Raw genomic sequence first — 27420 nt, forward strand, 5'->3', positions numbered from 1 at the left:
TTCCCTGAGCCCCGTGGAACGAGTTGCTCCACCCCAGCCTGGAGGGGAGTTGCTGGCAGCTCTGACAGGGAAGGAAGCCGAAGGGGCTCAGCCCGACCTGTTTGAGGGAGTGTCTGCAGTAAAGGAGGCTGAATCTCAACGCCGAGAACTATTGCTACAATCAGCTTCAAAGGTATTGCCTCAGGATATAGTTTCTAAACTTGCTTGTGTTGAAGATCAACCTCACCCTTCTCCAGCCATTAGTGGTGTGAATAGACCAGCAACTGTGACATTAGAGTCACTATGGGATATGGTTTACAGCATTCACACTTCTATGCAAACTACTTTAAAAGTGAATACTTCTGACATAAAGACTCTTTCTGAGGCTGCCCTGCTTCAGGCGCAAAAGACTGCACAGCAAACCTTAGATTTGGAGACTGTGAATACTAAAATTCAAGAAATGGAATCTGTAGAAACGGCTTTGGTTAAGGATAATAATTTCCTACATAAAAGATTGGAGTACCTAGAAAACCAGACTAGAAGATTAAACCTTAGGTTTCTTAATTTTCCCAAATCGCCTTTAATTTCCCCTTTGGACATGGTTAAAAAATATATGATTGATATTCTTGGAATGGATAAGGACTCACTGCCTCCCCTTACTCGGGCTTATTACATCAGGAGTGGTGGAGTGGTGGAAGAAAATCCCCCGATAGCAGGGGAAGGAATGGATCTTACTTCTTTCCTTGAAAGTTCATTGGAGATAATTACTCAGAGGTTGACTCTGCTTGTTACTTTTGTGCTGGAGCCTGACAGGAATACCGTATTAAGGCTTTCCTTGAGACACTTAGAAAATCTGTTTTTGGGCTCAAAAATTCGTATTTTTCCTGATCTCTCAAGGCCTACACAGACGAGACGGAGGGCCTTTTGGGAACTCCGCCCTAGGGTGGTGGCACTGGGAGCAACTTTTATATTACATTTTCCTTGTTATTGTAATGTAATGCTTGAGGGTAAACAGTTTCAATTTGTAGACCCAAAACAGTTAAAACAATTTCTAGATGCTAGAGTGGAATTGAATGTTGTGTGCCCTCCCTAAATGCAGGCTGGGGTCTGAACCAGAGGTTGCAACCACTAGTCTTTAATTATTGCTCTATGTTTTACTTTAAATTCTAAATTCTTGGATTCCAAAATTTCCTAAACTGTGGACAGAAAGGCTGTTAATGATATTTCTCTTTATTTTTTATTTTTGCTTTTTGTATAAATGCCGATTGCATATTCACGTATTGTGATGATATATGGAAATATATGAATAAAGAAATAATAAAAAAAAAAAAAGAGATGATAGAACCTCTGTTCAAGTGGGTGTTCTCTACAAACCCCCGACGCAATTGGAGGAACTAGATAAAGATCTGATCGCAGATATTCAAAAGTTGGAAAAGAAGAGAGAGGTGCTGTTGCTGGGAGATTTCAATCTGCCGGATGTAGATTGGAAGGTTCCATCTGCGGAATCGGAAAGAAGTAGAGAGATCGTGGATGCTTTTCAAGCTCAGACAAATGGTGACGGAACCCACGAGGGAGGGAGCGACGCTGGATCTGGTGCTCACAAATGGGGATAGTGTGTCAAATGTCCGAGTGGGTGCCCACCCAGGAAGCAGTGACCATCAAACAGTTTGGTTTGATATGACAGCTGGAGGGCGGCCACTCAAAACTCAAAGTCCTGGATTTCAAGCATGCTGACTTTAGTAAAATGGGGGCATACCTGAGAAAGGAGCTGTTGGGCTAGGACGACGAACAAGAAGTGGAAGGACAGTTGTCCAGGCTGAAAGAAGCTATAAATAGGGCCACAAACCTTAATGTAAGGAGAGTAAATAAAAGCAAGAGAAAAAGGAAACTGATATGGTTCTCCAAGCAAGTGGCTGAGAAAATAAAGGCTAAAGAGTTGGAGTTCCTGAAATACAGAAAAACTCAAGAAGAGGAACACGGACAGTAATACCGGATGAAACTGAAAGAAACCAAGAGAGAGATATGTCTGGCGAAAGCGCAAGCGGGAGAACTAATGGGTAGAAATGTAAGGAGGGGCGACAAAAATTTCTTCAGATATATTAGTGAAAGGAGGAAGACTAAAAAGGGAATTGTGAGACTGAAAGATGCTGCGAACTGCTTTGTAGATAATGATGAAGAAAAAGCAAATTTGCTACATAGATACTTTTCTTCTGTTTTCACAGAAGAAAATCCTGGAGAAGGACCACGATTGACTGCCAGAAGTACTAATGAGGATGGAGTGGATATAGCACCATTTACAGAAGAGAGTGTGTATGAACAACTTGAAAATCTAAAGGTGGACAAAGCCGTGGGACCGGACAGGATCCACCCCAGCTCAGAGAGGTTCTGGCAGGTCCTCTTAAAGATTTGTTTAATAAATCCTTGGAGACAGGAGAGGTTCCGTGGGATTGGAGAAGAGCGAATGTGGTCCCTCTTCACAAAAGTGGTGATAGGGAAGAAGCTGGAAACTACAGGCCGGTAAGCCTCACTTCGGTTATTTGAAAAGTAATGGTAGTGATGCTGAAGGAAAGGATAGTAAATTTCCTGGAAGCCAATAAGTTGCAAGATCAGAGACAACATGGTTTTACCAAAGGTAAATTGTGCCAAATGAATCTCATTCAATTTTTTGGGTGACCAGAGAATTGAATCATGGACGTGCTATAGATGTAATCTACTTAGATTTCAGGAGGCTCTTGAATAAATTTGACAGACTGAAGATAGAACCCGACGTGGTGAACTGGATTCGGAACTGGTTCACGGACAGACGCCAGAGCGTGGTGGTGTTAATGGAATTCGCTCGGATGAGGGAAAGGTGAGTAGTGGAGTGCCTCAGGGATCGGTGCTGGGGCCTATTCTGTTCAATATATTTGTGAGTGACATTGCCGAAGGGTTAGAAGGTAAAGTTTGCCTTTTTGCGGATGATACTGAGATTTGTAACAGAGTGGACACCCGGGAGGGAGTGGAAAACATGAAAAAGGATCTGCAGAAGCTAGAAGAATGGTCTAAGATTTGGCAATTAAAATTCAATACGAAAAAATGCAAAGTGATGCACTTAGGGAGTAGAAATCCACAGGAGACGTATGCGTTAGGCAGTGAGGGTCTGATATGTACGGACGGGGAGAGGGATTTTGGGGTGATAGTATCTGAGGATCTGAAGGCGACGAAACAGTGTGACAAGGCGGTGGCTGTAGCTAGAAGGTTGCTAGGCTCTATAGAGAGAGGTGTGACCAGCAGAAGAAAAGAGGTTTTAATGCCCCTGTATATGTTGTTGGTGAGGCCCCACCTGGCATATTGTGTTCAGTTTTGGAGGCCATATCTTGCTAAGGATGTAAAAAGAATTGAAGCGGTGCAAAGAAAAGCTACAAGAATGGTATGGGATTTGCATTACAAGACGTATGAGGAGACACTTGCTGACCTGAACATGTATACCCTGGAGGAAAGGAGAAACAGGGGTGATATGATACAGACGTTCAAATATTTGAAAGGTATTAATCCGCAAACAAACCTTTTCCGTAGATGGGTAGGTGGTAGAACTAGAGGACATGAAAATGAGATTGAAGGGGGGCAGACTCAAGAAAAATGTTAGGAAGTATTTTTTAACAGAGAGAGTGGTGGATACTTGGAATGCCCTCCCGCGGGAAGTGGTGGAGATGAAAATGGTAACGGAATTCAAAAATGCTTGGGATAAACATATAGGAATCCTGTTCAGAAGGAATGGATCCTCAGAAGCTTAGCGGAGATTGGATGGCAGAGCCGGTGGTGGGAGGCGGGGCTAGTGCTGGGCAAACGTCTACGGTCTGTGTACTGAAAATGACAGATATAAATCAAGGTTAGGTATACACAAAAAGTAGCACATATGAGTTTATCTTGTTGGGCAGACTGGATGTACCGTGCAGGTCATTCTCTGCCGTCATCTACTATGTTGCTATCCTTATTTTCGAAGGAGAAGGGCGGCCATCTTCCGACACAAATCGGGAGATGGCCGGCCTTCTCCTAAAGCCGGCCAAATTAGTATAATCGAAAGCCGATTTTGGCCGACTTCAACTGCTTTCCGTCGCAGGGCCAGCCAAAGTTCAAGGGGGCGTGTCAGCAGTGTACCAAAGGCGGTACGGGGGCATGGGTAAGAGATGGCTGGCCTTGGCCAATAATGGAAAAAAGAAGACCGGCCCTGATGAGCATTTGGCCGGCTTTACTTTGTCCCTTTTTGTTCACGACCAAGCCTTGAAAAGGTGCCCGAACTGACCAGATGACCACCGGAGGGAATCGTGGATCACCTCTCCTTACTCCCCCAGTGGTCACCAACCCCCTCCCACCCAAAAAAATATATAAATATGTTTTTTTGTTAGCCTCTATGCCAGCCTCAGATGTCATACCCAGCTCCATCACAGCAGTATGCAGGTCACTGGAGCAGTTTTTAGTGGGTGCAGTGCACTTCAGGCAGGTGGACCCAGGCCCATCCCCCCACCTGTTACACTTGTGTTGGTAAATGTGTGCCCTCCAAACACTCCCCCAAAACCCATTGTACCCACATGTAGGTGGCCCCCTTCATCTCTAAGGGCTATGATAGTGGTGTACAGTTGTGGGGAGTAGGTTTTGGGGGGATTTGGGGGGCTCAGCACCCAAGGTAAGGGAGCTATGCAGCTGTGAGCAATTTGTGATGTCCACTGCAGTGTCCCCTAGGGTGCCCGGTTGGTGTCCTGGCATGTGAGGGGAACCAGTGCACTACAAATGCTGGCTCCTCCCATGACCAAATGGCTTGGATTTGGCCGGGTTTGAGATGGCCGCCATTAGTTTCCATAATCAGCGAAAACCAATGGCTGCCATCTCTAACACCGGCGATCTCTAAGGGCAGCTCAAATGTTGAGATAGGGCCGGCCTCGATCGTATTACCGAAACAAAAGATGGCCAGCCATATTTTGTTTCGATAATACTGTCGGGTACGCCACTTTAAGGGGCCGTCATTACAGATTGCCGCCCTTATAGATGGCCGGCCCCATTCGATTATGCCCCTCTATGTTACTGGATTCCATTTTGCAATAATAACAGATTGGGAGGAGTAAGAGAAACTAGAAATTTGTATGAAGTGGGCACTGACACTCAGGATAAGTAAGTTGAAGTAAAAAAAGTTTGCAGCTTTTCCACCATATCCACCACAAAAGCTGATTTATATAGTGGGTATATTAAAAGCAGGAAGCCGGCAAAAGAATCGGTTGGGCCGCTGGATGACCGAAGGGTAAAAGGGGCGATCAAGGAAGATAAAGAAGTAACGGAGAGATTGAATGAATTCTTTGCTTCGGTCTTCACCGACGAAGATTTAGGTGTTATACTGGTGTCGGAAATGGTATTTCAAGCGGTCGAGTCGGAAAAACTTACTTCACGGTAAACCTGGAGGACGTAATGGGGCAGTTCAGCAAACTGAAGAGTAGCAAGTCTCCTGGACCAGATGGTATTCATCCTAGAGTACTGATAGAACTGAAAAATGAGCTTGTGGAGCTACTGTTAGTGATATGCAGTTTATCCTTAAAATCGAGCGTGGTATCGGAAGATTGAAGGATGGCCAATGTAACACCGATTTAAAAAAAAGGTTCCAGGGGAGATCCGGGAAATTATAGACCGGTGAGGCTGACGTCGGTGCCGGAGAAAATGGTAGAGGCTATTATCAAAAACAAAATTACAGAGCACAACCAAGGACATGGATTACTGAGACCAAGTCAGCTTGGCTTTTGTGTGGGGAAATCTTGCCTGTCCAATTTACTTCAATTCTTTGAAGGAGTAAACAAACATGTGGACAAAGGGGAGCCGGTTGATATTGTGTATCTGGATTTTCAAAAGGCGTTTGACAAGGTACCTCATGAAAGGCTACAGAGGAAATTGGAGGGTAATGGGTTAGGAGGAAATGTCCTATTGTGGATTAAAAACTGGTTGAAGGATAGGAAACAGAGTGGGGTTAAATGGGCAGTATTCACAATGGAGAAGGGTAGTTAGTGGGGTTCCTCAGGGATCTGTGCTAGGACCGCTGCTTTTTAATATATTTATAAATGATTTAGAGATGGGAGTAACTAGCGAGGTAATTAAATTTGCTGATGACACAAAGTTATTCAAAGTCGTTAACTCGCGACAGGATTGTGAAAAATTACAAGAGGACCTTACGAGACTGCGACTGGGCGGCTAAATGGCAGATGACTTTTAATGTGAGCAAGTGCAAGGTGATGCATGTGGGAAAAAAGAACCCGAATTATAGCTATGTCATGCAAGGTTCCACGTTAGGAGTTACGGACCAAGAAAGGGATCTGGGTGTCGTCGTTGATAATACACTGAAACCTTCTGCTCAGTGTGCTGCTGCGGCTAGGAAAGCGAATAGAATGTTGGGTATCATTAGGAAAGGTATGGAAATCAGGTGTGAGGATGCTATAATGCTGTTGTATCGCTCCATGGTGCGACCACACCTTGAGTATTGTGTTCAATTCTGGTCGCCGCATCTCAAGAAAGATATAGTAGAATTGAAAATGGTGCAGCGAAGGGCGACGAAAATGATAGTGGGGATGACTTACTTTCCGCCAAAATCGTTATACCCACACTAGCCCACTCCTCACTTCACTGGCTCCCTGTCCGCTTCCGCATACAGTTCAAACTTCTCTTACTGACCTTTAAATGCATCCATTCTGTAGCCCCCATTACCTCTCCACTCTCATCTCGCCCTACATTCCTCCCTGTGAACTCCGCTCACTGGACATAACTCTATTGTCGTCCCCCTTCTCTACTGCTAACTCCAGACTTAGTTCCTTTTCCCTCGCTGCACCTTATGCCTGGAATAGACTTCCTGAGCCTATACATCTAGCTCCATCTCTACCTGTTTTCAAATCTATGCTAAAAACCCACCTTTTCACCACTGCTTTTGACTCCTAGCCAATACTCAATTTGCCTTCCCCTTGTTCCTTCTCATCCAGTACTTCCCTTGTCCTTAATTGTTTTGTCTATCTTATTTTTAGATTGTAAGCTCTTTTGAACACGGACTGTCTCTCTCTATGTTGGATGTTCAGCGCTGCGTGTGTCTGGCAGCGCTATACAAATGTTAATAATAATAATGGGACGACTTCCCTATGAAGAAAGACTAAAGAGGCTAGGGCTTTTCAGCTTGGAGAAGAGACAGCTGAGGGGAGACATGATAGAGGTATATAAAATAACGACGTCATCGCGTTTTGACGCGAGGGCGGAGCACAGGTACAGTAATAAAACTCACCCTCGTTTGCTCCGCCCTCATCATGACGTTTGACTCGAGGGCGGGGCCTGGTGGCTTCACCACCACGAGCCTTCGAACCTGAAGGAACTGTTGTCAGTGGCTTGGCTTCACTGACGTCACTGTCCTCAACGTTGAGGGTGAGTTTTATTATCGTAGATGTAATTGTATATAGGCAAAGAGGGTCCCCAGGGCGTGTGTCTAAGGTTTCCAAAATTAGGTCAAAAGACTTCAGTACTCCCATCTCTGTTAGATCTGGAACACACAAATAGCCTCTCCGGCCCCATCTAATAAAAACTGCAGAATTAAGACCGGAGGTAAAGTCTAAATTCCCTCCCCAGGGGCAATAAGTCAGTATTAGTGAGAGGTTTGTGCCAGTCTGTAAGGAGAGTCTGCCATATGGCCCGCATAGATTTAAGTAAAACATCACGCTTGAGGCCCGGTGAGAGTGATTTCCTGGGTGCATGTATTAAATAATGGTGTTGCATTGGTTTGAAGAGTTCCCTCTCCATTTGCCAGGGGGTATAATCAGCCTTTTCCTTTAGCCAATCTTTCAAATGTCAAAGAAGGCATGCAGTGTTGTATAAATGCCTATTAGGGACTCCCAAGGCCTCTGTTGTCCAGGAACTATAAAGCACATCCATCCAGATTTTAGGTTTTTATATTTATTCATTTTAAAAATTCCATTGCGTCCCACAAATCAATCCAGAGACGAGTGGGTTATGTCCCTCAACCAGCAGGTGGAGATAGAGAGAACTTCAGAGGTTTACTATATGTGGACATGTGCAGCCATCTTAACCTCAGTATTCTCTCTTTCTCCGAGGACAAGCAGGCTCCATCTTCTTACGTGTGGGTCGTTGTCCGCGACGGCCCAGGAGACCGGAATTTTTCCCCAGAAAAAACTAGAAGCTTTAAGAGTGCTCGCCTGCGCACACCGCACATGCGCGAGCCACTTCCCGTGACGCGAGCGTGACTGAACTAGTTTTTTTTTTTCCGTGATTGAGGAGAGTTCTTTTTGGACTGCTCTCCTTCATTTTTCGCTCAGGAGACCGTGATTTTTTACGTTTTACGCGCCCTTTTCTTCTTTTTTTTCTTTTTTCTTCTCCTTCATAATATTAAAAAAAAAAAGGTAGTTCTTTTATTTTTTTAGTTTTCTGCCCGGTTGGAAGTTTACTTTCTTTTACCACTTGGATTGACTCTCCCTGGACGTCGGTGGAGGAAGCTTCGCCGGAGTCTAGGCAGGGGTCGACTTCTCGACATCCCCCACGAGGACGTTGATCCTCGAAGTCGAGACAGGCTCGGGTTCGGGCTGCTCTTCGAGAGCTTCTGTCCGATACCGAAGAGGAGCACTCATGGGGAGAGGAGGAAGACCCCAGGTATTTTTTGGAAGAAGACTCCAAGGGGCTTCCTTCTGATCCTACTCCGCCTATTGAAGTTAGACAATCTCCACCTGAGAGTCTTACTTTTTCATCTTTTGTGCGGGAAATGTCTAAGGACATTCTGTTTCCCATGGAGGCTGTGGATGAGCCCAGGACTGAGAGGTTCTGCAGAGGTTGCATCGGCCCCCCTGCACAATACACTCAGGGAAATGATGTTGCGGAATTGGTCTTGCCCTCTCTCTAATTCGGTTGTCAACAAGAAGTCCGAGTCCCAGTACAGAGTCCATGGTGAGCCTGTGATGGTGAAGGCCCAACTTCCTCACGATTCTATGGTGGTGGACTCTGCTCTCAAAAGAGCCAAGATTACTAGAGAGTATGCCTCAGTGCCCCCGGGCAGAGAGTCTAGGACCTTGGATTCTTTTGGGAGGCGTACGTATCAGGCTGGATTGCTCGCCGCCAAGATCCAAACATACCATGTGGTCAAGCAGCAGAAGGCGTGTCACAAATTCCTGACCAGGGGGGCCTACTACACATTTGATGCCGCATCCCGAGTAGCTGCTCAGGGTATCGTTATGCGCAGACTCTCATGGCTGTGTGTCTCAGAACTGGATCAGAAGACCCAGCAGCGAATGGCGGATGTTCCTTGCCGGGGGGATAACCTTTTTAGAGAGAAGGTTGAGGATATGGTCGATACCCTCAAGAAGCATCATCATGCTATGGATTCTCTCTCCCGCCGGACGCCTTTTGCCACTACCTCCTCCTCTAGGAGGTTTTTTGGAAGGAGCAGGAGGGCTCCCTATTCCTATAATTGACGTAGGTATTCTCCTACCTCTCGACAGCCTGTTAAAGCTCGCTCTCGTCAGCGGTGTGCGCCGAAGGCCCCTTCGGCTCCCCAGCAAAAACTAGGGACGGGTTTTTGACTGGCTCCGGAGCAGTATAGACGATCTAAGAGTATCCGTGCCGGACGATCTGCCTGTTGGGGGGAGGTTGATATTTTTTCACCAAAGGTGGCATAACCTCCGACAGGTGGGTTCTTCAAATAGTCCGGTTAGAATACGCTCTCAATCTGGAATCAAAATCTCCAAATTGCCCACCGGGAGCTCAATCCTTCAGCTCCCAGCACAGGCAGGTACTTGCAGAGGAACTCTCCGCCCTTCCACCAGGGGAAGAAGGGCTGGGATTCTATTCCAGGTACTTCTTTGTGCAAAAGAAAACAGGGGGGATGCGTCTCATCCTAGACCTAAAGGCCCTGAACAAATTTCTAGTCCGAGAAAAGTTCAGGATGCTTTCCCTGGGCACCCTTCTTCCCATGATTCAGGAAAACGATTGGCTGTGCTCTCTGGACTTAAAGGATGCCTATACTCACATCTCGGTGCTTCTAGCTCACAGGAAGTACCTTCAATTTCGTCTGGAAACTCAGCGCTTTCAGTACTGTGTGCTGCCCTTTGGTCTAGCATCTGCGCCCAGGGTCTTTACAAAGTGCTTAGCAGTTGTCGCAGCATCGCTACGCAGACTGGGAGTGCATGTGTTTCCTTATCTCGACGATTGGCTGCTAAAGAGCACCATGGAGAAAGGAGTTCTACGATCCATGCACATGACTATTCAACTGCTCGAATTGCTGGGGTTTGCAGTAAATTATCCCTAGTTCCAGTACAGAAATTGGAATTCATAGGAGCTCTGTTGAACACACGGATGTCTCAAGCTTATCTCTTCCAGGCAAGGGCGGACAATCTTCGGGCCTTAGTGTCCTCGGCTCGAACATCTCAACAGATCACAGCTCGGCAAATGTTGAGGCTTCTCAGCCACATGGCCTCCACAGTTCATGTGACTCTCGTGGCACGTCTACATATGAGATCAGCTCAATGGACCCTAGCTTTCCAGTGGTGTCAGGCTACAGGGGATCTAGAGGCTATCATTCATCTTTCCACCGATTTTTGCAATTCCCTACAATGGTGGACCATTCGCTCCATCTGATCTTGGGACATCCATTCCAAATTCCTCAACCACAAGACGTGCTACTACTACTTAACATTTCTAAAGCGTTACTAGGGTTACGCAGCGCTGTACAATTTAACATGGAAGGACAGTCCCTGCTCAAGGAGCTTACAATCTAGAAGACAGGTGTAGAATCTAAAGCTTGCAATCTAAAAGACAGGTGTACAATCTAAAGACAATCTAAACAATCTAAAGACAAGTGTACAATCAAAAGACAAGTGTAGAGTCCGTCTGATAGGGCATACTATATTTCACCAAAGGTTAAGTGCCGAAAGCAGCCTTGAAGAGGTGAGTTTTAAGCAGAGATTTGAAGATGGGTAGAGGGGGGCTTGGCGTAGGGGTTGAAGAAGATTGTTCCAAGCATAGGGTGAGGCAAGGCAGAATGAGCGGAGCCTGGAGTTGACAGTGGTGGAGAAGGGAACTGAAAGGAGGAATTTGTCCTGTGAGCGGAGGTTACGGGCAGGAACATAGGGGGAGATGAGGGTAGAGAGGTAGTGAGGAGCCGCAGACCGGGTGCATTTGTAGGTAAGGAGGAGAATCTTGAATTGTATGCGGTATCTGATCGGAAGCCAGTGAAGTGACTTGAGGAGAGGGATGATATGAGTATATCGGTTCTGACGGAATATAAGACGTGCGGCAGCGTTCTGAACGGATTGAAGGGGGGATAGATTGCTAAGTGGGAGGCCGGTGAGGAGTAAGTTGCAGTATTCAAGGCGAGTGGTAATGAGAGCGTGGACGAGAGTTCGTGTGGTGTGCTCAGATAGGAAAGGGCGAATTTTGCTGATGTTGAAGAGGAAGAAGCGACAGGTCTTGTGTAGACCTGTGCTGACGACAGATGCATCCCTCCTGGTGTGGGGAGCTCATGTGGATGGGCTTCACACTCAAAGAGCTTGGTCCTTCCACGAATCAGGTCTTAAGATCAATCTCCTGGAATTGCGAGCGATCTGGAACACTCAAAAGGCTTTCAGAGACCGGCTGTCCAATCAGATCCAATCAAATTATCCTAATTCAGACAGACAATCAGGTTGCGATGTATTACACCAACAGGGGGGCACCGGATCTCGCCCTCTGTGTCAGGAAGCCGTCAGGATGTGGCTTTGGGCACACCAGCATGCATTCTTCTCCAAGCTACATATCTGGCAGGCGTAAACAACAGTCTGGCCGACAGGTTGAGCATAATGCAACCTTACGAGTGGTCACTAAACATGGACCTTGTTCGAAACATCTTTCGAGCATGGGACACCCCCCTCGGTGGATCTTTTTGCCTTTCAGATGAATCACAAGGTACCTCAATTCTGCTCCAGGCTTCAGGCCCATGACAGACTAACATCAGATGTCTTTCTCCTTCATTGGGGGACAGGCCTTCTGTATGCGTATCCTCCCATACCTTTAGTAAGGAAGACTTTGCTGAAACTCAGGCAAGACCGCGGAACCATGATTCTGATAGCACCTTTCTGGCTCCGTCAGATATGGTTCCCTCTTCTTCTGGACTTGTCCTCCGAAGAACCGTGGAGATTGGAGTGTTTTCCGACCCTCATCACTCAGAACAAGGTGTCGCTTCTGCATCCCAACCTCCAGTCCCTGGTTCTCACGGCCTGGATGTTGAGAATCTCCGAGTTGCCTTTTTAGGTCTCTCAGAGGGTGACTCCTGAGTCTTGCTTGGTTCCAGTAAAGATTCCACGAAAAGGAGTTATTTTTTTTAAATGAAGGAGGTTTGCCATCTGGTGTGACAGCAAGGCCCTAGATCCTTTTTCTTGTCCTACACGGACCCTGCTTGAATACCTTCTACACTTATCAGAGTCTGGTCTTAAGACCAGCTCAGTAAGAGTTCACCTTAGTGCAATCAGTGCTTATCATCAACGTGTGGAAGGTCAGCCTATCTCTGGACAGCCTTTAGTAGTTCACTTCATGAGAGGTTTGCTTTTGTCAAAGCCCCCTGTCAAACCTCCACCAGTGTCATGGGATCTCAACGTCGTTCTCACCCAGCTGATGAAACCTCCTTTTGAGCCACTGAATTCCTGCCATCTGAAGTACTTGACTTGGAAGGTCATTTTCTTGGTGGCTGTTACTTCAGCTCATAGAGTCATTGAGCTCCAAGCGGTAGTCCATGCTCCTTATATTAAATTCCATCATAACAGAGTAGTTCTCCGCACTCATCCTAAGTTCTTGCCGAAGGTGGTGTCGGAGTTCCATCTGAACCAGCCAATTGTCTTGCCAACATTTTTTCCCCGTCCACACACCCGCCCTGGTGAGGACAAGTTGCACACCTTGAACTGGAAAAATGCATTGGCCTTTTACGTGGAGCGGACAAAGCCCTATCGGCAGTCTGCCCAGCTGTTTGTTTCTTTTGATCCCAACAGGTTGGGAGTTGCCATCGGAAAATTCACCATTTCAAATTGGCTAGCGGATTGCATTTCCTTCAGTTATGCCCAAGCTGGGCTTACTTTAGAGGGCCATGTCACGGCTCACAATGTTAGAGTCATGGCCACGTCAGTGGCTCACTTAAAGTCAGCCTCCATTGAAGAAATTTGCAAGGCTGCAACGTGGTCATCTGTCCACACATTAACATCTCACTACTGCCTTCAGCAGGATACCCGGCACTACAGTCTTTTTGGGCAGTCGATGTTACAGAATCTGGGGTTTAGAATCCAACTCCACCCTCCTAGGCCCATTTCTGTTCTTTTCCAGGCTGCACTCTCACTTAGTTGTGTTTATTTTCAGGTCAATCTCAGTTATGTCCTCGCCTTTGCGAGGCCCAGTTGACCAATGTTCATTGTTTTGAGTGAGCCTGGGGATAGGGATACCCCACACATAAGAAGATGGAGCCTGCTTGTCCTCGGAGAAAATGAAGATACATACCTGTAGCAGATATTCTCCGAGGACAGCAGGCCCCATATTCTTACAACTCTCCCTCCTCCCCGTTGGAGTTGTCTGTTTTTCTCGTGTTTGCTTTCTATATAACTAGTTGTCACGCTCGTGTCGCGGGCGGGAAGTGGTTCGCGCGGTGCGCGCGGGCCCACCCAGGCGGACACTCTTAAAGCTTCTATTTTTTTCTGGGGAAAAATTCCGGTTTCCTGGGCCATCACGGATGACGACCCACACGTAAGAATATGGAGCCTGCTGTCCTCGGAGAATACCTGCTACAGATATGTATCTTCATTATCTCAGCAGGTGGATGGACATCTCCTGTACAGCTCTGGTGTGGTGTGTGCTCCTATCCTATTCCCTCAGGCTTAGTTGAGCTGGGGGCTGGGCATGACTGTGCTGGTCAGTTGGGGTACACCTGGTGGTGCCAGGTCCCTCCCCCCATCCCCCTCACGGTTCCCACCTCTCTGGGCTTCTTATGAGCATGTGTTTTCCTGTGGTAAAATTTAAAAAAAAACAGCCTTTTCAGTGCGGCTTTCTCCATGTTGATCTACTGACACGGTAAGTCTAAAACCTCTTCTGCCGGTTTGCAGTGTTCTGGCTTTTCTGTATGCACGGTCGGGTTCCTTTCTCTGCTGCTGCTACCGGTGTGTATTTGTTGGCGCTATGTTCTCTCTCCTCCTTCAGCTTTCCTGCAGGCTCGGTTGTTGTGCTACTATGGATGCGAATGGGGGGCCTCCTTCGTTCCTCGGCGGTGATGGGTGGGCTCTGCATCTTCGCGCCCACGTTCCATCATTTTGTTTTCCTCCCAACGAGGAGCAGGAGGCTCTCTCCGTTATTGCTGTGCTACCACTGGCCTTCATTACCATCCCGCCCGCAGCGGTCAGTGAGCATCGAGGGGGAGCCTTTCCTTCTGTCTCAGGATGGCATTGCAGTCTTCCTGCTGCTTGTCTAGAGCTAGGGGGGGGGGGGCGCTGTTTTTGGTTTTCCTGTCTGCTGGGGTCCAGTTTCTCCAGATGTTGGAGCCTGCAGCCCCCTTGTTCAATCAGGCCACCGTAGGGTGCTGGTCAGCTCCTTTCTGTTAGAGTTTCCAGCTTTAGAAAGAAAAAAAACAATGGCGTCCCAAGAGAGCGGCCATAGCTGTCTTACGTGTGCCTTAACCTTTTTGTTTTCAGCTGCACTATTATTCCCGTCCTTCTTGCTGGTGGCCTCTCGTGGTGGCAGCACCGAGCTCTGGGGTCCAGTCCAGGGCGCGTTGTATGCAGTGTGCCTGGAGTATGGCTGGGACTGCAGGTGTTTGTTCAACTGGGGGGGGGGGGGGGGGGTCCCCCTCGCCCGCCTGTTTTGGCCTTCCATTTTGTGGTTGTCCCCGGCTCTGGCTCCTATGGGTCCCTGTAGATCCTGGGGGAGTTAGCGGGGTATGTAGGCTGGGAGTGTTCTTGTGGCACGCTGTCTAGGCCAGATTAGGCCTGTGTGCTTTGGTTGTTTGTAGAGTCAGCCACAGGAGATTCTTGGAGTGCTTGATCCATAGGATCTCAGAGTTGCCTTTTTCTCTACGATGCTTCCGGGGAGCACCATCCCCTGTGGGGGATTTCTTTTTCTCTCCGATTGTGCATGTAGGGGTTCACCCTCCCCTTGGGGGTGTCTCTGCTGGAGTCACCTGGTCTTTTTTGGGGTGAGGGCCAGTTTTCTGGCATCCTTGCTCTGTTGGCTTTCCTGGCAGAAATTTGGTTCTGGCGTGAGCCTTCTGCTTTGCCTACGCCTGTCTACCTTTTCTCGGCTGGGATACCCGGGGGCACGCAGGGTTGGTTGTGAGCTATGTTCCGTCTTGCCAGCTCAGCCGGGCTCTCTTCTTGCTCGGGTTTTTCGTCGGATTGGCACTGCGGCTGGTGGCTTCAGGATGGCAGCAGGGATGCTGTTCAGGACATCTCTTTTCCCATGGGGTGGCTCTCCTGCTGGTCCCTGAGTGCCTGTTTCTCGAGCAGAGTGCGGAACCCAAGCTTCAGGGGGGCTCCTACGCTGGAGGACAGGGCCTGTTCTCTTCCAGGTTACTGGGTTTTTCTTCTCAGAAGAGGAGGTTGCCTTCTTTTTCTGGTTATTTCTGTTTTTGTCTGGGGGTTGGGAGCAGGCTCCCATTTGCAGAGCCAGTTAGGCCCATCCTATTGGTCCTGTTGTTCCTCCTGGAGAATTGGGACAGGCATCACCCACTCTTGCAGGTCCAGGGGCTCCTTGTTGCTCCATCTTGGTGGACAGGTTACTCCAACTTCAGTTTAGGGCAGGTTGTCCATGTCGCTAGGCATTGTGGGTCTTTATCTGGCATGGGATGTGGTTTGCTCTTTCCTAGGGATAGTTCTTGACTCTTATATGATCACACCTAGCCTCATCAGGGTATTCTGCACCTCTGTGTTGTTGCTGTTTGGCCCTGTCTCTAGCAGTCTGGGCATCTGGGCGTGGCAGCCTTTCCTTGTGGTTGTCAGCCTTGCATCAGTCGTCCCTGTACGCCGAGCATCGTTCTGGATCGCTACATCGAGAATTGCTCCATCTCCAAGCGTCAAGCCTAGTTGGACTTGCTCAGTCTCCCATTTCTGGACATCGAGCTGCCCATGTGTCGAGCATTACTCTGTTTCCGGGTGTCAAGTTTGGCTCCGCTTCGGTACGTCAGGCATTACTGAGACTCTGTGGGTGGAGCCTTTTTTGGCCTATGTGTATTGACGCTTGCTCGGCCTATGGGCATTGAGCCTTGCTCGGACTCAATGTGTTGGGCCTTCCTCGGCCTCTGTGCATTGGGCCGTGCTCTGCCTATGGGCATTGAGCCTTACTCGGACTCGATGCGTTGGGCCTTCCTCGGCCTCTGTGCATTTGGCCATGCTCTTCCTATGGGCATCGAGCCTTGTTCTGTGTCCACACACCGAGCCCTGCTTCGTCTCCAGGTGCATGGATGCTGAGCCTAGTCTTCTTGGAACCTGTTCTGCCTATTCGGGTTGAGACTTTTCTCCATCCCGAATGGTTGGGGCACTTCTCTGTCTCTGGCCATCAGCTCGTTTTCCTTTTTCTGGCACTTGGCCTTCCCTTTTTGGCTGTGTATGTCGAATCTTGCTCAGGTTACGGTCCTTTGGCCTTGTCCTGTGGCTGGTCAGCTAGCCTTACCAGATATAGAGGCATCGGGCCTCCCTCCGTCTCTGCATTCGGGCTGGGTGACATGTCTACATCTTGGGTCTTGCTCTGCTTGTCAGGACGTGCTCAGTTGGGGCACGATGAAGCAGGCCTTGCCTCTAGAGCCTGGCTTCATTTCTGGAAGTTGAGCCCTGTGCCATTTCTACTTGGTTCCATTTCCCTACATTGAGCCTTGCCCTGTTTCTGCGCAGCAGCTTCTCATTGTGTAGGGGCATCGAGGTTGGTTCCGCCGCTGCACGTCGAGCCTTGCTCAGGGTTTCAAGTATTACTCTCTGCGCGGCGTTCATTGTCCCGTCGCTGGGGGGCGAGCCTTGTCGGGCTCTGCTCTGTCTGCGTGTTGAGCCTCGCCAAGCCTTGCTCCATTTCTGAGTGTCGAGCATTGTCGTCCCTTGGTCCATCTCTGGACATCGAGCATTGTTGAGCATTACTCCGTCTCTGGACGTTGAGCCTTGTCGACCCTTGCTCTGTCTCTGAATGTCGAGCCTGGTCGTCCCTTGCCCTGTCTCTGGATGTCGAGCCTGGTCGTCCCTTGCCCCATCTCTGGGCATCGGGCCCTGGTCGTCCCTTGCCCCATCTCTGGGCATCGGGCCTGGTCGTCCCTTGCCCCATCTCTGGGCATCGGGCCTGGTCGAGCCTTGCTCCGGCTCTAGACATCTGTCCTGGTCAAGCCTTGCTCTGCCTGTAGACATCTGGCCTTGTCGGCTATTGCTCCATCTCTGGATGTTGAGCCTTTCCAGCCATTCTCTGTCTTGGGTCATCCAGCATTTGCGAGCTTTGTGCCATCTCTGGCATCGAGCCTTGTGGTGCTTTGCTCAGTCTCTGGACGTTGATCCTTGTCGGGCCTTGCTCCGTCGCTGGACGTTGAGCCTTGTTGAGCCTTGCTCCCATCTACGGATGTCGAGCCTTGTGAAGCCCTGCTCTGGCTCTGGAGGTTGAGCCTTGTTCTAGCTGTCATACCTTGAGCGGTTTTGTGCATAGAGCCTTGCTCCCTTGATGGCTGTCACAGTTGGCACTGACCATCGGGCTGACTTCAGTGGTGGTTGATGGAGTGTGCCTCTGAGGTTCGAGCTGTGCTCCTCACAGAGAGGTCCGGCCTTGATCCATTTCTGATTGAGGGGCGGCATCCAGATCTGGGAAATGGGTCTTCCTCCGTCTCTATGAAGTATAAGATGTTCCGTCTGGGATGGTACGTTTGTTCCCTATTAGGAGCATACGCCTGTTTCTATTTCTAGGGGTTGAGTGTGGTTCTCTGCTGCTCTCGGTGGACTCGTCCTTGAGGTTTCTCTGAGCCTGCAGTTTGGTTCAGATGTGCCAGGTTGAGCCTTCTTAATGCTGGCTGTTTTGTCTGGCAGCACTTCTACAGTCCCACCCGACTTGGGGACTGCTTTGGTACATCCCACTTGTCTCTGGATTGATCTGTGGACGCTATGGAAGGTAAAATTATGTCTTCCCTGATAATTTTCTTTCCGTTAGTCCCAACAGATCAGTCCAGAGGCCCGCCCTTTGTTGATCTTGGCTGAGTATTCTTTTCACTCGCTCGGATCTGTTATTTTATTCCTCCTTCAGTTCATTTAGGTGACTGGAAGAAGGACATCATTATACTGCAGTTTCCTGCTGCAGATGTTTTCCTCCCGCAGGGTCGGTGGAGGAGAAGCCTACATGGGCTTTATGGAGGCAGGAGGAGCCTACAGTTTGAGTTTCCTCTTTTATCTTCCAGTGCTTTGGTATCGACAATACTGAGGTTAAGATAGCTGCACATGTCCACATATAGTAAACCTCTGAAGTTCTCTCTATCTCCACCTGCTGGTTGAGGGACATAACCCACTCGTCTCTGGATTGATCTGTTGGGACTAATGGAAAGAAAATTATCAGGTAAGACATAATTTGCCTCCTTCTATCCTGTACCATCTATTCTGGGAGGCTCAAAATCTACACACAAAATCTTCAAAAACATAACAAAACTGTCCAGGTGCTTCACCATCTATAAATTAGTGCTCAAGAAAAGGCTTGCTGAAAATGGGAGGCTTTCAGTTGCTTTGTAGTTAGGTATTAAATTAATCTATCATAAATGTTATGGCAAAGAATTTCAAAACTGTGGACCAGCTAACATAAAGATCGAATCTCTTTACATGTCCAGTCTGACTTGTCTAAAAGAAGGCACGTTTCCTATTTCATAAGGGTAGCACTCGTCATTGTCGCAAAATACAGCCATTGCCATTTACACTTGCATCAAGGCACATAAGTGCCTGCTGAAAGGGAAGCTGTAAAGGCTAAGGACAATTCCACGAACCAGTCCTTTTACCCTCTTCCATATCAAACTCCTCCCTGCCCCCCAGCATCAACAAGTCCTGACATCCTATTTCTCCTCACACTAGCTTTTCACCAAGGTCCTTATGGTCCCTGGTGACTAGTGGGAGCCAGGCACCAACCCCTAGCAGTAGATACCTGCCCATCTTCAAATCCTTACTCAAAGCCCATCTCTTCAATGTCACCTTCAGCACCTAATCATTTTACCTCTATCCAGGAAATCTAGACTGCCCCAATTGACTGTCTGCACATGTTGTCTATTTAGATTGTAAGCTGACTGCACATGTTGTCCTTTAGATTGTAAGCTCCTTTGAGCAGGGACTGTTTTCTTTGTTAAACTGTACAGCACTGCGTAACCCCAGTAGCGCTTTAGAAATGTTAAGTAGTAGTAGTATAATATCAGAGAGATTGCTGCTGGGGTCATAGGTGCTCTTTTATACCTGGGACATGGAGGAGCAGGAAAGATTGGGTATTGTACTTCTAGTAGCGATACAGAAATAAGTAGTAGTAGTTCCTGTTTACGCTAAACACCAGGATTGTCCAGGGGGACCAAAGCCCCACCAAACTTTTGAGCCTAGCCCACTAGCTACTGTGGACTAGTGTCCTCCTAGGATGGCAGCGGAGGAGCAAGAGTGGTGCATCTTTCCTACCGTTCTCTTCCTCCTGCTGCCACTACCCTTCCCATTCCGGAGGCAAAGAGCAAAGTGGATTAAGCGCTGGTGCAAGGGCTAAAGAACATACTTATGCTCGTGTACCATGAGAGGAAGCCATGCGTTAGAAGGGGGTCATATGAGCATGGGCCTGTTCTTGGACCTGCGCCAGTGCTGAATTCACTTTGCTCCTTTCCTCTGGAAAGGGGAGGGCAGTGGTGGCAGCGAGCCTGACAAGTGGAAGGGAATATGGGGAGATGCTGGGGTATAGAGGGTGGGGGTGGGGAATATGCTAGACTGTTGAGGAAGGTGGTATGGAGAGAAAGGGGGCAAGCTAGACTGTTGGGGTATAGGGAGGGAAAAGGGAAATGCTGGATTTTGTGGGGAAGGGAGAGGTTGGACTGCTGGGAAGGGAGGGAAAAGAGATACTGGAATTTTGGGGTGGGGTAGGGAGGGTTGTGATACTAGTATGGAAGTAAACAGTGGAGTTTGGGGCAGGGCTTGGGTAGAAGTGGGAATGGAGCTTGGCCCCACCATCTAAAGAGGTGTTCTGCCACAGCTGGATGGGGGAGTGCTTTTTGCCACTAGGCCAAGGGGAGAATGAGATAACAGAGAGTTGATGTTGCTGAGAGGGGGGGACATGTAGCCGGGGGGAGGGATAAATGGGTGATGAAGAGTGATCAGTGTGCATGAAGAATGGGAACAGCAATTTTAGAAAGCTGTTCCTACACATACATATAAGGTACTACACACACACACAAGGTACTAATTTCCTTCCAATCACAGCTTTCTAAAATGGCTTCTCTCGCAGGCCTTGAAGAGACATGGAATACAGTCTTGCATGTCTTTACCCTTGTTTTACGAAAGAGACTGCATTTGGCAGAGCCTTTGTAAAATACAGGAAGAATTATGCATGTTCTGACACAGGCATCTGAATTTCCATCTTTATGGCCTTTCTAAAATTGGGCTCCACATCAAAGAAGGTTAAATATATAGTCAGTGAGATGCATTGGCAAGTGTAGTTTTCACAGCAAAAAAATTGTGGTGTTCTTGCATAGAGGTCATAGTAAGATCTGACTGCATAATTTTATCCTTCTATTCAGGATTCCTCATTAAAAGGCTCAAATTTCAACTTTCTGAGTTTTAAATGTTTATTTTTATTCTCTCTTTCTCTATCTCTCTCTTTGAGATACAGGTCTTACAGTTCCTTATATCCCATTCTGATACTATCCAGGCAATACTGCGGTGTCAGGAAGTGAGTGTTGGATCTTTGCAGGAGCTAGCATTACTAACTGGTATCATCAGCAAAACAGCACTGCCAGGTAAGGCAAGGAGAAATTTTATAAAACAGCAGTTACGTTTGTTTCTACTTTAAAGATGTAACCAAATAATGGGATATAGTTTGAATGAAAGATGACAGTACAGTTTGTATCAAAATCTCAAAATTTATGGGTCATGTAAATATTATTGTGGTGGTTCTTCCGTTTTATATATTTTGTACACCACCTTGATTTTTTTATTGAAAGGCAGTGTAACAAATATTGCAGGTAAATAAAACAGGCAATGCGTTATAATGATGCAGCAATTTACAATCAACAAAGGTAGGACCCTGTTTAGTAAGAATAGGAAAAAAAAACCTTTGGTAAGTAGGCCCTTAATATTCCAACCCTAATTTCTTAGATGGCAATATTGAGCAATCAGATTACCTCAGCAGAATTCCTTGGATCCAGGAGACTAGAGTCTAGCAAAGGATGCTTTCTTGGAAGTGATACACTGTTGGAGTTATCCGATCATGGGTCTGATGGCAACCAGCCAGAATGTGAAGGTTCCAGCCTTTTTCAATCAGAGAAAGGAAGTCAAAAGGATCAGATGCCTTAATTAACCATGTCCATGGGTCTTTTGCATGTATTTCTGCTGTGGCCGCTCATAGGCAAAGTCGTTCAAAAGATAGAGAAGTATTGAGGATCTAGTAGTGTTAATTGTTCTGGATAGGTCAAAAAGATCCTGGTATGGAGGACTTGATGTGTCTGAAAGCAAAGAATCCTGTATCTTTGGCGAGCTTGTTGGTTGAAGGCCTGATCACCATGGTGGACAAGTCTAGTTTTGTCTTATGGCATGGCTCTTCAGAGAGAAAATTTAAAGAAAAAAGGCTTATTGAGTAAGGTTCTAACTACTTAGTTACGTTTTAGACAATGGTTTATCTCAGCAAACATTATGGTTTAGAAGATTTTTGAGAACTTGTGTCAAGATAACTGTATTTTTCCTCTGCATTCTACTTGTAAGATGGTATTGGTAGGGGCTGGTGCTTGCCTCATTGTAGGTACAACTGCCTGCTTTGTTCTATTTTAAGGGTCTAGTGAAGGGAAAGAGCTTGGCGTCATATCCACATGTGGTATGTTTTTCCCTGCAGGGTTCAACTTATCAATTCACTATGTCATCTGTTGATTCCCCCTGGGATTTAAACTTGGTCTTTGACTATATGTTAAAGAGGGAATTGAGTCAAATAAAATAAACATTTATTTATTTATTGCATTTGAATCCCACATTTTCCCACCTATTTGCAGGCTCAGTGTGGCTTACATTATGCCATAGTGGCGATTGCCATTATCTGAATGAGAAATACAGAGTGGTATTGCATTAAATTTCATAAGTGACATTCCACGTGAAACAAATAGCAGCGTGGAATCATTATGGATAGAAATTCCATGTGTGAAGAGAGTATTTTGTAGGGCCGTACTACCATCAGCCGGGACAGAACGAACAGATGAAGAAATGTTTGCAGAAATTAGGAAAGCTGGCAAACTGGTCAACACTATAATAATGGGTGATTTTTCAATTACCACAATATTGACTGGATAAATGTTACATCAGGGAGTGCCGGGATGATAAAATTTCTAGATGTAATAAGCAACTGCTTCCTGGAGCAACTGGTCCAGAAACCAACAAGAGGGGGAGCCATTTTGGATCTGGTCCTTGGTGGTGTGCAGGGCATAGTGTGAGAGGGTGGCGGTGTTGGGTCCCCTGCGAAACAGTGATTATAGCACCTTGTCCTGCCTGCGTGCTCTATTGCCGCCATATATCAGCACCCAGATGCACAGGCGAGACTCTTCAGGGCACCATTCCTGCATGAAGATATACGGAGCCAGAAAGAGGTTAAAAAAATGGATTCCCCAGATCTTAGCCCTAACACCAGCCTTTTCTTCTCTAGTACCTGCTGTGGCTGCCAATAATCAGCCACCGCTGGGTCCCCTCTTGAGGTTTTCCAGCAAGTAGCATCGGAGGACTTGCACATCTGCCAGTGGAAACCTAGGCAAGGTCCCATTCTAAGCAATACACTTCGGAGAGTCCTATCTGCATCCGGCGCCTGCCTCAATGACCCAGCCACCGGGAACCCAGAGAGAAACCTGTCCATATCCGGTACCTGCTTGAGTACTGTGCCACCAGGAAGCCTAAAATTATCCCGTTCTGAGCACAGCACACATTGGGGGACTCCAGTAACCATTTGGGGGGGGGGGGGTCCTGCCTCAGCACTAGAGATGCCTGGCCCACCCCCTTACCACCACTTCCTGCAAATCCTGCACAACTTCATGGGCCTTCCTGTCCGACATCGCGAATGGCCCTACCCATCCAGACAGGTCAGATAACAGTGCAGGAACATCCGGTGAACACCAGGTTCATTGCTGTTTTTCACCATGCCGGGATATCGCTGATTGCTGCCACAACCCCAGCACTGCCTCCACAGTGTCCCTTTTTTCCATCAAGCAGACTTAAGGACTGATGGGGAGGGGGGACAGGATGCTATAACCCTTCCGCTCTGCTCCACTGCTCACCCCAACAGAACGACTCATCTAGAGTCCACTTTCAGCTCGCGCCCACATGCTTTTCTCCTGCCCCCGTCCCCTTGAGCTAATACCTAGGATGAACCCAGAAAGGAAATCTACTGTAGCTGCATTTAATTTTTGAAAGGGTGACTATAATAAAATGAGGAAAATGGTTAAAATGAAGCTAAAAGGATCAGCTGCAAAGATTAGGACACTAAATCAAGCGTGGGCGTTATTCTAAGGTACCATCTTTGAAGCCCAAAGCTGATGCATTCCACGTATTTGCAAAGGTGGAAAGAAGAGAAAATGACAGCTGACATGGTTAACAGGTGAAGTGAAAGAGGCTATTACAGCCAAACAAATGTTCTTCAAAGAATGGAAAAAGGATCCAAATGAAGAAAATAAGAAGCAACGTAAGCACTGGCAAGTCAGATGCAAAGCATTAATAAAGAAGGCTAAAAAGAATATGAAGATAAACTTGCTGTAGAGGCTAAAACTCACTTTAACATCAGGTACATCAGAATCAGAAAACCTGCAAGGGAATCCATGGGACTGTTAGATCACAAAGGCGCAAAAGGGGCGCTCAGGTAGGACAAGGCCATAGCGGACAAACTGAATGAATTCTTTGCTTCTGTCTTTACGGAAGAAGATGTAAGAGATCTGCCTGTACCAGAAATGGTCTTCAAGGGTGATGATGTAGAGGAACTGAAAGAATCTCGATGAACGCGGAATATGAACTGAGGCCAATTGACAAATTAAAGAGTAGTAAATCACCTGGACCAGATGATGTACAACCAAGGGTACTCAAAGAACTCAAGCATGAAATTGCTGATCTACTGTTATTAATATGTAACCTGTTGTTAAAATCGTCCAAAGTACATGTGATGCCAATTTTTAAGAAGGGTTCTTGGGGTGATCCTGGAAATTACAGACCAGTAAGCCTGATGTCAGTGCCGGGCAAAATAGTGGAAGCTATTATAAAGAATAAAATTACAGAACGTATAGATAAACATGGTTTAATGAGAGAGAATCAGCATAGGTTCAGCCGAGGGAAGTCTTGCCTCACCAATTTCCTTCACTTTTTTGAAGACATGAATAAACATGTAGATAAAGATGAGCCAGTTGATGTAGTGTATCTAGATTTTCAGAAACCTTTTGATAAAGTTTCTCATGAGAGACTCCTTAGAAAATTAGAGGCTTGGGACTGGAGGCAATGTGAACAGCTATGGATTTACAGCATGTCTCACTGACACAGACTACTGTGGATTCTTTTAGATTCGTAATAAGTAAATGAAACCTTTATTAGAGAAGCTAAATTCTACAATGATTAGGATATATACAATGATTAGCACATATACACACAATGATTAGCTGTATAAACAATCATTGCATCACTGGTCTCTACATCTAAGCAATGGCAAGAGTTCTTAGAAGCAATAATTACATCACTATACATACAATCATCACTGGTCAGGAAGCTCAGGCCCTTATCTCATCAGCCGGGAGGTCCGTTACAGCGAAGGCTCAGAGTCTCCTTACAACCAGGAACAAACCCTCTGCACAGCACGTATGCTCACAGATGAACCCCAACTCTGCTGTGACAAGCCCTCCCTTTTTATTAGGCTCTTAGCTCATGTCCATAGCTAAGGAAAATTACAGAATGCTTCTAAGGAAAATTGCAGAATGCTTATCTGTTTAGGTCTGTGGGAACATGGTCACATGCTTTCCCAAGCCCAGGTGGCCAAGCTGGACTTCCGAAAACAAATGCCATCCTCCCTTTCACATACCAAATTAGTTAGAGTTGTGCCTTATCTTCTACATTCCAACTTCTTTTTTGTACTTACAAGAAAAGTTACTTTCGGTCAAAGACAGAGTTGAAAAGCGATCTTTAAAATTAACTTCCATTACAGCAAGGTTCTGGTGTGGATTAGGAATGAATTGTTGGATAGAAAACAGAGGCTAGGTTTAAATAGTCATTACTCTCAGTGGAGAAGGGTGAACATTAGAGTACCGCAGAGATCAGTACTGGAACAGGTACTATTTGACATATTTATAAATGATATGGAGATTGGAACGACGAGTGAGGTGATTAAATAATCCTTGGACAAGCAGGCTTTATATTCTCACAAATTGGTGACATTGATCCGTGTCGCCTGGTCCGATATTTATCAAGCTAAATGAGAGCTTTGTGGAGCGTGAGCCATGTTCCACTACGCATTCGTGAATGCCTTCCTGCCTGTTGTGTGAAGGCAGTGTCCTCTGTTCTTCTTTTTTCACATGAGGAAAGGGTGTTTTTCTTAACTCTCCTCGTTCACTTAGTCTAGAGAGCTTTTTTTTTTTTTGTGCCTTCCGTCTATTTTTTCGTTTCAATAATTGAACTCCTTTTATTGGGACTTATTTCACCTTTCCTTTGTTTTCTTTAGAGTTGTTTTGCCCGGTTTTATTGTTTTTCCATCATCATCAGGCAGCTTTTAGGCCCTGAGTTTGGTCAGGATTTTCCCTTTTCTTTTTTCCGTGCCTTGCCCCTTTTTCAGGCACAATCGCGTCATTTAATTTAGCCGTCCTTGTCCAAGAAGATTCCCAGTGGCTTCAAGCACTGCACCTGGTGCAGCCGGACAGTTGAGAGGAAGGACACCCATTCTTGGTGTCTGCAGTGTCTTGGGCCTGACCATAGCTCTGCTAACTGTGTTTCTGTCTTGCATGAAGAAGAGTACCCAGCTTTCCCGAGAGACTCAATGAGAAAGATAATTTTGGAGCAATGTCAGATTCCTCGATATCGAGGTCATGGAGCATCACATCAGGAGCGTCGGTAAGCATGGCTGCTACTAGACCCTTAGACACTGAGAGCATTGAGACATTGATTGGGTCTCCACCCACCTCGAGGCCTCCTGCTGTGCAGGGCCCCCACGACAGTCTGTTGTCGGACCTGACCCCGCGACATCAGGATTCGACGTCATCCTTATTGGTACCTAGGAGCCTTGGTGACACGCTTCAGCCGAAAGCCAAGGAGCATCATCGTCATTCACCCTTGATACATGGTGCTGGGAGCTCGGGTGCGTCAAAGGGCTTGGGATCTGAGAAGCGTTGGCACTGGGAGGACTGCCCCCCCCCCCCTCCGTGAAGGAGGAGCCGATACGCGTGCTCCTAGCAGCAAGATCCAGCTCCTGTGTCGACCCCAACAGTTCTGCAACCTGTGCCTCAGCCAGCACTCAAAGTTTTCCCGGTGTCGGCCCTCGATGAGGGCATCCCTGGCCTTGCTCCTTGAGCTGCTGGATTGCCTTATGCAACGGTGTGCATCGGTATCGGGGGTGTTTGCAACTACCCTACTTCCCGTTGCAGCTTCGCTGGGCCCTCAGTCTGCGGTGCAGCCTCCCGATCCTCCCGATACCTGTGGCACTGGTGTCGACTGCCACCCAAGCTGGTACTCCCTCATCATCGAAAGAGGAAGCTTTGCTGGAGTTGAGACGGGAGTCGCCGTCTCGGACACTACACTCGAGAACATGGTTTCTCGGCACTGAGGCAGGTTTGGTCTCGACAATCTCATTGAGAGGTACTGTCTGATACTGAAAGAGGAGCACTCATGGGATTTAGAGAAGGATCCCAGGTACTTTTCCTCGGGTGAGTCTTATGGGATTCCCTCTGAAGCATCCCCTCCACCTGAAAGGAAAAAGTCTCCTCTGAAGAGCCTTTCATTTCCATCTTATATAAAGGAAATGGCTGAGGGTATTCCATTTCCTTTGGAAGTGGAGGATGAACCCAGGGCTAAGATGCTCGAGGTCCTGGACTACACATCTCCTCCAAAGGAGGCTATGACTTCACTTCTCCACTAGGTCCTCAAGGAAGTCCTCATCAGGAACTTGGAGTCCCCTCTGTCAGTTCCTGTCATGCCCAAGAAGATTGACACCCAGTATTGGTTCCACAGTTCACCTGGTTTTGATAGGCCTCAGTTGCTTCACAATTCCATGGTGGTGGAA

At 47.2% G+C, this 27420-nt stretch overlaps 1 protein-coding gene across 1 annotated transcript in view; it reads left to right on the plus strand.

Annotated features, from left to right (window-relative positions):
- The window catches only part of NUP205 (nucleoporin 205), a 1281456-nt gene that overhangs the window by 1027731 nt on the left and 226305 nt on the right, over positions 1–27420 (plus strand). Inside the window, exon 32 of the mRNA XM_030216143.1 lies at positions 20821–20947. Within this exon, the coding sequence (XP_030072003.1) occupies positions 20821–20947 (127 nt within the window). The remainder of the gene's footprint in view (positions 1–20820; positions 20948–27420) is intronic.

The sequence above is a fragment of the Microcaecilia unicolor genome, chromosome 10 (assembly GCF_901765095.1).
Source record: "Microcaecilia unicolor chromosome 10, aMicUni1.1, whole genome shotgun sequence".
NCBI lineage: Eukaryota > Metazoa > Chordata > Amphibia > Gymnophiona > Siphonopidae > Microcaecilia > Microcaecilia unicolor.